The sequence below is a fragment of the Anomaloglossus baeobatrachus genome, chromosome 1 (assembly GCF_048569485.1).
Source record: "Anomaloglossus baeobatrachus isolate aAnoBae1 chromosome 1, aAnoBae1.hap1, whole genome shotgun sequence".
Taxonomy (NCBI): Eukaryota; Metazoa; Chordata; class Amphibia; order Anura; family Aromobatidae; genus Anomaloglossus; species Anomaloglossus baeobatrachus.
In genome coordinates, this window is record NC_134353.1 from 842,257,346 (window position 1) to 842,270,622 (window position 13,277).

General features: G+C 43.9%; 1 protein-coding gene across 4 annotated transcripts in view; it reads left to right on the forward strand.

The window, feature by feature from the left end:
* The window catches only part of SSBP2 (single stranded DNA binding protein 2), a 268,346-nt gene that overhangs the window by 231,557 nt on the left and 23,512 nt on the right, over window positions 1-13,277 (forward strand). For 2 of the 4 annotated variants that reach the window (XM_075325138.1, XM_075325139.1), the window contains exons 6-8: window positions 2,584-2,667; window positions 9,945-10,004; window positions 10,084-10,150. In XM_075325138.1, coding sequence (XP_075181253.1) covers window positions 2,584-2,667; window positions 9,945-10,004; window positions 10,084-10,150 — 211 coding nt within the window. The remainder of the gene's footprint in view (window positions 1-2,583; window positions 2,668-9,944; window positions 10,005-10,083; window positions 10,151-13,277) is intronic. The other 2 variants (XM_075325140.1, XM_075325141.1) reach the window with 1 other exon arrangement.

Below are 13,277 nucleotides of genomic sequence, written 5' to 3' on the forward strand. Positions count from 1 at the left end.
TAATCTTTATTTGTAATCTATTTATCCGTAGCGGATATTCCCTACAGTTCTAAATATATGTCATTTTGTTTTTAAGGTAGTTTTTTTTATATTTAAGGTGAGGATTTTTGAGGATTTTTAACAGATTTAAGGATTCTGACAACCTATTTTCAGTTTCAGGTCATAAATAATAATTTAATGTTTCCAGATTTATCTGGACAACTAATCACATTAAACAATCCTTATACAGTTATTATCAGGACCTTATCATAAAAGAATAGATTGACAACTTTTTAGAGAAAAGAGGTTCTCTCTACTCTTGCTTTTTAAAATTAAATCCAACAAGGTCATCTGTTGGTGGCCCAATGAGATATTACATATATATATGTGTGTGTGTGTGTATATATATATATATATATGTGTGTGTGTATGTATGTATGTATGTGTATATATATATATATATTATATATACATACACACATTTTTAGAATAGATAATCAGTATATGATTTAGTGGGGTCCAAATATGAACCACTAACACTATCACCTCTGATAAGTTTGGGGCTACCTTCTTTTTTTTAGACATAGCATGCACTCACTCTGCCTCCCTATGAGTTGTGCCTACTATTGTCAGTTAAAGGGAATGTCACCAGGTTTTTGCCACCTAATCTGAGAGCAGCAGAACCTAAGGGCAGAAATCCTGATTCCAGCGATGTGCCACTTACTGAGCTGCTTAGTGTTGTTTTGATAAAACCACTGTTTAATCAGCAGTACATTATCATTACAGGACTACTTGGTGTGCTGCCAGATACTGCAGCATATTCATGAGCATTGTATAACTGCTAGATCTGATGCAGAGAAAACATTGACTTTATCAAAATGACAGCAAAAGCTCAGTAAATGACGCATCGCTGGAATCGGGGTCTCTGTCTCTACATTATGCTGCTCTCAGATGGGGGAGCAAAAACCTGCTGACAGATTCCCTTTAATAATTGGAGCTATCCATGGACAGATAAAGTGTTAGACAAATCCTTTCAAACCCCTTTTAAACATAGAGTTTTTCAGACCACTAGCAAAAGATCCATGTGTTGAAAAATCATCTGATAGGTATTTCAGAGAATTATAGAAAAATCATTGTTTTCATTTTTATTCTATAAATCAATAGTAGTCATGAAAATAAGCAACTTTGTAATCTATCTTTTCAGAGAAATCTGTTTCTTTCTTCTCCTGAGATGACAGTTGGTGCTCATAAAGCGCTATGGAGAACTGTAACTGTCGTTTCAGCAGAATGTCTGTGTCGGCCTCCAGCTCCATCCTCGCCCTTTTCTCCGTAGAATGTTCTAAGCACCAACTGTTATCTTCTATCTGAACTGAGAGTGAGAGATCAATTTGTGACGTCAAAGAAGCAGATTTATTTGATAATGTATATTACAAGGGGCTTATTTTTAGGAGTATTATTGATTTATGAAACAGAAAATTCGAATTGGAGATTACACTTTTAAGATATTTAAAGGGAGTCTATCAGCATAAAATGACTGTTCAAACCATTACATCTACGGCTGGTTTTGTATCGATCGCCACCTCGTCTTCCTTGATTGACAGCTCTGGCTTTACAGGAGCCAGAGAAATGTGGGGAAAGATGGGAAACCAGCAAATGTTAAGGTATTCTGAACTGTTCACACAGAGCACATGTGCTTGGTTTGAACAGTCATTGTGTGTTGTCTGACTCCTGTTAACAATTGAAATGTTTTAGAGCAAAGTGGGAATAAACCCCAGCCTATTACACCGCCAGATAAAATGGCCTGAAATTTATAAAGGCATTAGAGCAAAGTAATAGTAACGGTAATCGCTTTTCATATGCGTTATATACTTAGTAATGGTCTACGCGTCATTACTTCTATTCTGCACACCTTGTATAGTCCTCCTCAGGTGAAGAAGGAATTGTAAAGCCCTGTTCACACTTTTGTTATTATTTGTGTTCATAAATGATTGTGTCCCTTTATATAGGGTTTTTGGGGTTTCATGTATTTCTGACTGGTAGATCAGTGCTGCGGGCTATGGTCTTATTGATGTAAAATATATATTAAAACCCTTAAGGTAAGGGTGAAAAAGTGTGTTAAAGCGGATCTGTCACCTGATAGATCCAATTAGTAATGTATGCACTTTGTATTGTTATTACACCCGATAAATGCTAGTGTACTCACTTTGAAAATAAATGTTAGAATGATTGTATAACCCTGATATTAAAGTGAGCGTTTTAGGAGTCCAGCTACAACTGGACTCTTAACACTAGAAGTCCCAGAGAGGGGTCATTTAACATTTCTACCATTGAAACCCTATGGAGCTCGAAATTCCTGGGACTTCTAGTGTTAAAATGTCACTCTTTAGAAAAGGATTTGTTGTGAATTTTGAAAGTGAGTACATCATCCTCAGAGATCTACTCAATAATGTATGGCGTTTGTATGGTGAAATCTGGTAACAGATCCCCTTTAATGTGCACAGGGCCTTACCAGACTGCTCCACTTCTTCTCTGATCACTGAGCTTTTCCTTTTTCCAATATTAAAGTCCCTGTCTAATTCTATCCGTGATCTCATTACCCTCTAGGGTCCTCCAGGCTCACAGCCATCACCACACGCACATCACCTACCTCACAACCTCAGCAGCTCCATGATAGGACCCCACGGTCAGGTAGAGTACAGTAGAGTTTTGTTTTTTGTTGTTTGTTTTCTTTTTGTTTGGAAGGGCAGGCTGTAGTCCATCACAGGAGTCTGGTAGCCGAAGTCGGGAAGTTTTGCTGCAGACTTCAACTTTTTACCTTGTTTTGTTTTCCTTGTTTGAAAGTTAAAAAAAATTTAACCTAACTTTCCCCTTAGATGGTCAATTAACTCCAAAGTCTTCTGTGATCTATTTGCCCCCTTCTGTAACCTTCATTTCATGCCGGTGGTATTGGCAATTGGGGTATTTATTACAGAGATAATGTGGAGGTTGTCAGACTGGCCGACTCATGCTGATACAGTGTCTTGCGAAAGTATTCGCCCTCCCTTGAATTTTTCAACCTTTTCCCACATTTCAGTCTTCAAACATAAAGATAAAAATGTTAATGTTCTGGTGAAGAATCAACAACAAGTGGGACACAATTGTGAAGTTGAACGAAATTTATTGCTTATTTTAAACAATAAATAACTGAAAATTGGGGCGTGCAATATTATTCGGCCCCTTTAAGTTAATATTTTGTAGCGCCACCTTTTGCTGTGATTACAGCTGTAAGTCGCATGAGGTATGTGTCTATCAGTTTTGCACATCGAGAGGCTGAAATTTTTGCCCATTCTTCCTTTGCAAATAGCTCGAGCTGAGTGAGGTTGGATGGAGAGCGTTTGTGAGCAGCAGTTTTCAGCTCTTTCCACAGGTTCTCGATTGGATTCAGGTCTGGACTTTCACTTGGCCATTCTAACACCTGGATAAATGGCTTTCTTCTTGTCACTCTTCCATAAAGGCCAGATTTGTGCAGTGTACGAATGATTGTTTTCCTATAGACAGACTCTCCCACCTCAGCTGTAGATCTCTGCAGTTCATCCAGAGTGATCATGGGCCTCTTGGCTGCATCTCTGATCAGTCTTCTCCTTGTTTGAGATGAAAGTTTGGATGGACGGCCGGGTGTTGGTAGATTTGCAGTGGTATGATACTCCTTCCATTTCAATATGATCGCTTGCACAGTGCTCCTTGGGATGTTTAAAGTTTTGGAAATCTTTTTGTAACCAAATCCGGCTTTAAACTTCACCACAACAGTATCACGGACCTGCCTGTTGTGTTCCTTGGTCTTCATGATGCTATCTGCGCTTTAAACAGAAAAGTGAGACTATCACAGAGCAGGTGCATTTATACGGAAACTTGATTACACACAGGTGGATTATATTTATCATAATCAGTCATTTAGGACAACATTGGATCATTCAGAGATCCTCAATGAACGTCTGGAGTGAGTTTGCTGCACTGAAAGTAAAGGGGATGAATAATATTACACGCCCCACTTTTCAGTTTATTATTTTTTACAAAAGTTTAAAATAAGCAATAAATTTCGTTCAACTTCACAATTGTGTCCCACTTGTTGTTGATTCTTCACCATAACATTAAAATTTGTATCTTTATGTTTGAAGCCTGAAATGTGGGAAAAGGTTGAAAAATTCAAGGGGGCCGAATACTTTCGCAAGGCACTGTAAATAAAGAAATGTGGTGTAAACATTAGTAGCGCTACTGTCATAATGACAGATCCCGCCATCTAAGGGAAAGTTATGGAGGGTCGGGGATCCAGCTTCTAAACACCTCACCCAATTGTTTGTCCCCCCCCCATCCCCAGGGACAGACAGATTTTAAAGGGAACCTGTCAGCAGAAATTTCGCCCAAAACCTAAAAGATTCCCCCTCTGCAGCTCCTGGGCTGCATTCTAGAAAGGTCCCTGTTGTTATTATTGTGCCCCATGTGAGACCAAAATAAAGACTTTATTAAGTGGTACCTTTTTGTATTCAGATACTGTAAATGTGACACGGGGGCGGGCTTTCTGGCGTCCGTTATTCTGCCTCCTGGTCCTGTATGCCGCCCCCCATCGCTCCTTCCCATAGCTGATGCACCGCCCACTGCTCCAGCCATCCCCGCGCATGCCCAGTGCCAGTCTCACGGGACTGAGCAGTATGACCGCTGGTGACGTGTGCGCAGGCAAGTGATTATGGGCGGGGCTGTGATTGTTATCAGCAAGTACCCGCCCATAATCTCGTGAGCGCGCAAACCTCACCAGCGGTCACACTGTGCTCAGGGCAGCTAGACTGTATGGGCTGCTTCCAGGGATGACGTCCCTTTTGTCACATGATAGGGGCGTGTTCAAAATACTATCACGTGACAAAAGGGACGTCATCCCTGGAAGCAGCCCATACAGTCTAGCATCTACCCTGAGCACAGTGTGACCGCTGGTGAGGTTTGCGTGCTCACGAGATTATGGGCGGGTACTTGCTGCTAACAATCACAGCCCCGCCCATAATCACTTGCCTGCGCACACGTCACCAGCGGTCACACTGCTCAGTCCCGTGAGACTGGCACTGGGCATGCGCGGGGATGGCTGGAGCAGTGGGCGGTGCATCAGCTATGGGAAGGAGCGATGGGGGCGGCATACAGGACCAGGAGGCAGAATAACGGACGCCAGAGAGCCCGCCCCCGTGTCACATTTACAGTATCTGAATACAAAAAGGTACCACTTTATAAAGTTTTTATTTTGGTCTCACATGGGGCACAATAATAACAGGGACCTTTCTAGAATGCAGCCCAGGAGCTGCAGAGGGGGAATCTTAGGTTTTGGGCGAAATTTCTGCTGACAGGTTCCCTTTAAGACAGAGGTCTTTGGATGCTTATTGAAGAAGGTAGTGAATAATATTGCTGAGCAAAGGCAAATACTTGAGGGGGTAGATCGAGACTTACACATTTGGCAGGAAGAAATCTTACAAAATAAAAAATTAGGAAGGGCTCATCGGTTAAAGAAGTTTTCCATTTCTAAATTGGCTTGTGGTAAATGTAATAAGCTTGGCATTACTTAAATTCCCCTTGCTGTAGCCGCTCATCTCTGCCGCTTCTCCCAGTCTATCTCCCTCCCAGCCTCTTGATTGGCTGAAGTGGTCACGTGTTATAGTCAACAGGAAGCAGCGGTGTAGAGGCAGTGTTGGACCTGGGCAGAGTGAGTACATTGAGTTTGCTTTTTTTTAACATGAGCAAGCCATAAGCATCTAAAAATTCTAAATGGAAAAGCTCTTTAAATTTCCTGTCGATTTAGCGCAGATGTCTCAGTAGCTCCCTGCTGGTCTTCCTTTATGTACATAGAGCTGTGAGGTGGCGTGTACACATACAGTAACTGCCCTCTGCGGTCTTGTGCTGTACATGCAGGCAGAACTGCTGAGATCAGTGATGGGCTGCAGAGGTCATGTGGGTGTACAGCACGTCATAGACCACTCGAACGCTGCCCTCGGCTATCTGTCAGCAGGTTTTTGCTATTTAAAGGGAACCTGTCAGATCCAATATGCACCCAGAACCATGAGCAGTTCTGGGTGTATATTGCTAATCTCTGCCTAACTGTCCCTGTATACACTAACATAGATAAAGAGATCTTTAGTAAAAGTGTCTTTAAAGATCTTTTATCGTATGCTAATGAGCGAGGTGTCTAGTCCCCTGGGCATTAGTTCCCTGGCTAGTCGCCCCCATTAGCATGTTAGTACGCCCCTGTGGGTGTGCTAACATGATAATGAATGTGCAGCATCAGAGGATGATCTCTCATCTCTCCACTGCTATTGCGTCCAACGGGGGATTTCGGCTCAATGCGCATGACCCCAGAGTTTGGTTCATGTGCACTTTGAAGTCGGGTGTATGCGTCCTAGCTTCAAACTCCGGGGTCATGTGCACTGAGCAGAAATCCAGCGTCAGACGCGATAGCGGCGGAGAGGTCAGTGAGATTATCTTCTAATGCTGCACATTCATTAGCATGTTAGCACACCCACAGGGGCGTACTAACATGCTAATGGGGGTGACTAGCAAGGGGACTTAACGCCCAGGGAACTAGTCCCCTCGCTCATTAGCATACGATAAAAGATCTTTAGCATAGATAAAGAGATCTTTAGAAAACGTATTACTAGTGTATACAGGGACAGTTTGGCAAGGATTAGCAATATGTACCCAGAAGTGGTTCTGGGTGCATATTGTACCTGACAGGTTCCCTTTAACCTGATAGAAGCATAATGTAGGTGTCGGGACCCTGACTACAATTATTGTTTCCACACAATCTGTGTTTTATCAGCAGGAGATTATCACTACAGGACTAGGCCTCACATGCAGACCAGACCAGCAAATCTGTGTATCCCCGCCTCTACCACTAATTGGCAATTTGCCCACAATGCACAGTGTACACGGGAAGCTGCCAGTCAGGGGTGTGGACAGGGTTATACACAACCCAGAAGACATTTCTCTGCTACATCTACATCAGACAAAAGAGGAATTCTGCTAACATGGCACCAAGCAGTACAATAAATGATACATTTCTAAAATCGGGTTCTAAGCCCCTACACCATGCTTCTCTCAGATTACATAGCATAAACCTGCTGACAGGTTTTTTTTAAGAATCAATGTAGCAGTGATTTACATCATCCACCGTGGCTGTATTCACACTGGGCTTTTCAGAGCCCTGCGGTTCTCAGGTCTCAGCAGTTGGACCCCCAGTGATTGGGAAGTCAAGCTCAAAATGATCAGGGCTAACTTTTAAACTTCATACAATTCTTAAGCAGAGGCCATTAAATGCTTAGGAGACAGTTCTTGAAACCTATTACTCCATACATGGGATATAATGGATCATTTCTGTATACTGGCAGCTGAGCACTGTGTCCCGACATGAAGAAACACTCAATGATCTGTAGTAAGGTCCCCGTGTGACTTGGAGGGGGGGTGACCTCCTGTGTGTCACTTAGGAAGGAAATAACATGGTGCATAGAGTCAGACTATGCTGTGGAGAACTGGTGTGAGCGCGGCCTCATACTATACTGCTGGAGATATGGAGGGCAGACATGGCTGTTCTGTCGCGATAAAGTGAAAGACTGTCTGGATGAAGGTTATAGGTCACAGGAGGCTTGGGCTATTACTGTGGAAAATGTAGAGTCTGAGCCTGCCTTAAAAATGTGAGGGCTCTACATAAAGTTCTTCTATACACCGCGATAAGTCCGGATCTTTGTTTTGGTCCTTATTTGCCCATCATACTGTAGAGTATTCAAGTGTTGATTGCACATAGCTGAAAATGCGCAAGTTATATTGATTTTTTTTTTTTTACAGAAGATCTAAAAGGCCACGCAAATCTACTCCACCATGTTGGGGTTTCAGGCTGTTACTGCCCTTTGGGTGGGCGACCATGTGTAATTTCAAGAGGTGGTTCACTACTCTGCAATAGTGACCACATCCCTGTAAAACTGATAGGGAAGGCATTTTCTAAATACCTTGATTGGCCAATTCTGCCTTTGAGCAGCGCTATTGCAGTCCGCTCATCCCCATGAAGTGACCTTCCCGGGCTTCGTGACCTCTGGGATCCGGTGATGTCACGTCAACTTCCAGTTGGCCCAACATCACCGAGCCCGCCTCAGTCTTCCGGAGTGACTGGGCTGTTTCACCGCACATCACAGCCCAGCATCGCTCCTGCTTGTGGCGCTCTGCAGTGAAGGAGAGAGCGCACAACATGCTGGGCTGTGATGAGCGGTGAAACGCCGCCCACAGCCCAGTCACTCAGGAAGACTGGGGCCGGGCTCGGTGATGTTGGGCCAACTGGAAGTTGACGTGACATCACCGGATCCCAGAGGTCACAGAGCCCGGGGAGTCACTTCCTGGAGATGAGCGGTCCACACTAGCGCCTCTCAGAGGCTGAATTGGCTGATCAAGGTAATTAGATAAAGCCTTCCCTATGAGTTTTAAAGGGATGTGGTCACTATTGCAGAGCAGTGAACCACCCCTTTCAGCTTATATATTTTCTTGTTCCCATTAGACATGAGATGAGGCATTGCCAGATGGATCTAACGGCCCCTCTTTGCTCAATGGAAACACATACACATGGCCGAGCTGGTGTATATATGGGGCAGAATGATATATCTGTTGGTTAAACAAGTCAAGAGCTAAAGGCCCCATATACATCAGAGGAAATGGGGTGTTAGATAATTGCTCATCAACGCACCAAAATACAGCTCAGACGCATGGACTGATTTTCCATTTTTTAACAGTTATTGCAGCCATTGCTTATCATTAGCCAAAAAAGGCCAACATGCGCCATCTTTGTTTTGAATGTTAACAAATACTCGTCCGTCTGTCCTTGTTCAGAATGAATGATTGTTCATTTTACCAAAGCAGATGTTTGTTTATTATGGTCTAATCTGTACCTTAAAAGAAATCTATCACCAGAAATTTACTCCTCTGTCTGATGTAGAGACAGAGACCCTGATTCCAGCAATGTCACTGGGCTTCTTGTAGCAGTTTTGATAAAATCGCTGTTTTCTTTTGCAGATCTACCACTTTTCTGAATGCTGAGCTCTATATAATCCCACTCACACCATGGATTGACAGCTTTCTGGGTATACTGTGCAAAAGCAGAAAGCTGTCAATCAGTGATGGGACAGGGTTATATAGAGCTTATGAATATGGAGGATTACATGTCAGCAGGTTTACTAGTTCTCTAATGGTAATCTTCTGCTGATAAAACTGTGATGTTATCAAAACTACAGCAAATAACCAATAAGTGACACATCGCTGGAATCAGGATCTCTGTCTCGACATTTTGCTGCACTCAGATTAGGTGGCAAACACCTGGTGACAGATTCCCTTTAAGAAGTTGAGCAATCTATAATGTATGGGCAGCTTTAGTTGTAATGTATATAAATACTTTATAGGTACATTTGTCTCTCCATGAGTCTCTGGTATACCTATAAGTAGGCTCAGCGGTGTACACAGCCCTCCTGCACAGCGATTATGAGTGGCGCAGACTATACATCATCCTGCTGAGCAGCATCCTCTCTCCTCATCGCCTTGTCATACAAAGCTCGGGGATAACAGATTTGGGGATTTCTAGGAATCCTGCATATATTCCGTATATAATACATTACTGTTATACTCTTCAGAGGTTTTAGTGTTACATTCAGTCTGGTAATGGAAAGCTGTGTCACCATCACATGACTTGTCCACATGTAATAAACCTGTGTCATGGACACCGAGGGCCAGGGTCTTCAATAGATGGGATATTCATGATGGAGACGATTCGTAATCTGGTAAACTGTAGAACTGGTGTATAATGATAATTTTCAGTCACTTTTTATCATAATTCATTGGCTGTGTGCAAAAAAAGTGGCTAAAAAAATCCGGTCCAGAAGCATTACATACAATTGTGAATATAGTAATTGTTCTTTCTCTTTTAGCCCTTCATGTCCCCTCGATATCCCGGTGGTCCACGGCCTCCATTAAGAATACCTAATCAGGTAACTTTAGCATTAACTCTCTGTGTCGTCCTTTTCCCCTCTTGTCTTCTGTCTGTAAGTGAGGTGTTTATTTTTCCAGGGACTTGCAGGCGTTCCTGGCAGCCAGACATTACTTCCCAGCGGCATGGATCCTTCAAGACAGCAAGGTAATAGAAGGAGGGCTGCGCTGTCCGGCAAAGGAGGGTTACTGTATTTTAAAGGGGGATTCTCAAGTTGTCTTTTGAGCTTCTCACAGTAATGAAATCTCCTTACTTCTTGGTCTCTAGCAGGGGCTCTCCTCTTTGAGTGACACCTCTGGTGAATAAAATTGTAGTATTACAATTAAAATTAAAATATTAAAATTGTGATAAATCGTCGCATTCCACTCGGACCAATATTAGCCTGTGTGTCAGCGCACATGATCGATTATTTTCTCAGCCCCAATCGGACCGAGAAAACAATTGCAGCATGCTGTGACTGTAATGCAAGACTTTCTCTCGCACCCATTCAAGTGTATGGGGCGAGAGAAAAATCGCACTGCACTCTCATTACACCGGTGTACTGCGAGTGCAGTGCGAGAATGGCAATAGCCGGCTACAGAGGAGTGAGGGAGATAAATCCCTCCCTCCCCTCCGTAGTGCCGGCCCGCCCCTTCCTCAGCGCCGGCCCGCCTCCCTCAGCTGAGGTCCGATCACAGGATCGGACCTCAGTCGCAGGGACACTCGCATGACACTCTGCTCCGCTGTGCTGCCAGCATGAGCCGAGTGTCATGTGAGGATCACACTTTTGGCCCCGGGCGAACAATAAAGCTCAGCACAAGTTCTGCTATAACGCTATCTGTGGTTTGTTCGGAGTCTACACTTTTATCTCTATTTACACATAGAGCTAACAATGTTGCTGAACAAGCACAGAGCTCTAGAAAAGAGGGACAGCAAGAGCAGAGAACCTAGATTAGAAGACCTGCAGTGAAAGCTGGTGATTTATAACCACATCTCTTCAGAAAATTAGAGGGAGGGGGGATGTAGGTGAGAAGCTAACTGCTGTATAGAACTCAATGGACTGGAAAGAGTTGTCAGGTAAGTTAAAGGGAACCTGTCGCCAGTTTTTTTGCCCTATAAGCTGCGGCCACCACCACTGAGCTCTTATATACAGCATTCTAACATGCTGTATATAAGAGCCCAGGCCTGGGGTATAACATAAAAAACACTTTAGAATACTCACCTAGAAGGTCGCTCCAGTGCACACCGGTCAGATGGGTGGCTCCGTTCTCCGGGACCAGCGCCTCTCCTTTCGGCCATCTTGCTTTTCCTTACTCTGAAGCCACGGTGCATGACGTGTCTACATCATACACACGCGCCGGCATTGAGGTCCTGCGCAGGCGCACTTTGATCTGCACGGCTTAGATGCTGGGCTCGAAAAAAGCTGTACACTATGAAAGATAAAAAAGCAGCAGTAGAATGACAACAGATAGAAAAAGCAAGTCAGATGCATACTTGCTTATTTTCATGCTGTCTGACTAATTTAACCAATGCTTCTTAGTAAGTTTTAAGTGTCAAACTATAAGTCCAGTATGAAATGTTTAGGCTTCATTTGTGGAAAACACAGAAAATGAATGTGAAAAATGGACTTCTGAATTGTGCCTTAGTGATAATTCAGCTCTGCTACATTATAAATCTGTTTTTGGAGTTGATCTATGTACATTTATATACTGTATATATTACACATACATTTAATATGTACAAGTGTGTAGTAACACTCCGTACTAAATGACTGACTGTAGAAAAATTCACCAAATGTAAAATTTAAAGCGATTCTGCGCTGATTTAATCTTCAGGTTAGAGCTATAGTGTGTGGAGGTCGTGAATGGTATGGCAGCTCTCTTCCATGCAACTTGTCCCATTACAGGTGTGTCATAGCCCCTTCAATTGACTGATTGAGCATGCTGGTAGTATAAGGGGTGCTTCACACATAGCGAGATCGCTGCTGAGTCACGTTTTTTGTGACGCAGCAGTGACCTCATTAGCGATCTCGCTGTGTGTGACACTGAGCAGCGATCTGGCCCCTGGTGTGAGATCGCTGCTCGTTACACACAGTGCTGGTTCATTTTTTGGACATTGCTCTCCCGCTGTGAAGCACACATCGCTGTGTGTGACAGCGAGAGAGCAACGATCTGAATGTGCAGGGAGCCGGCTTCTGGCAGCCTGCGGTAAGCTTGTAACCAAGGTAAATATCGGGTAACCAAGCGAAGGGCTTTGCTTGGTTACCCGATATTTACCTTGGTTACTAGCGTCTGCCGCTCTCAGGCTGCCAGTGCCGGCTCCCTGCTCCCTGCACACTTAGCCAGAGTACACATCGGGTAAATAAGCAAAGCGGTTTCCTTATTAACCCGATGTGTACTCTGGCTAGGAATGCAGGGAGCCAGCCAGCGCTGGTAAACAAGGTGAATATCGGGTAACCAAGCGCTTGGTTACCCGATATTTACCTTAGTTACCAAGCGCAGCATCGCTTCCATGCGTCGCTAGGGGCTGGTCACTGGTCGCTGGTGAGATCTGCCTGATTGGCAGCTCACCAGCGACCATGTTGCGACGCACCAGCGATCCTGACCAGGTCGTGTCACTGGTGGGATCGCTGGAGCCTCGCTAAAATGTGACGGTACCCTAAGGGCAGAGACACACTATCATATGGCATCTGATGTGATATGCTAATGACCCTCGGATCCCTGTCTGCTGCAAGTGTGAATCGAATGTCATGCAACTGTGATCCAATCTTGGGATCGGATCACACCTACGGAGGGGAGGGAGGGATTAATCTCTCCATCGTCAGCCTGTGCGTATGTCGCACTGCCCTTGGATGACATCTGAGTGCAGTCCGATGGTTCTCTCGCTCCCATAGACTTATATGGGTGCGAGTGATGAGAGACTCGCAGATAATCGCATCATGCTGCAATATTTTTTTCAGTCCGATTAGGACTGAGGAATAATTTGCAGATGTGAGCTGCAGCATTATCTTAAATGGGGCCATGTGCTACGCCAGATTTTCTTACATTGCACTCGTGCGAATCATACGTCCTAGTCTGATATTTAAAACATATTCACTAATGGCAGGCCATCATTATTAAAGTGAATCTGTCACCAGGTTTTTGCAACCCAATCTGAGAGCAGCATAATGTAGAGACAAGGCCCTGATTCCAGCGATGTGTCACTTACTGAGCCGTTTGCTGTCGTTTTGATAAAGTCAATGTTTTCTCTGCTGCAAATATAGCAATTATACAGAGCTCATAAATATGCTGGACTA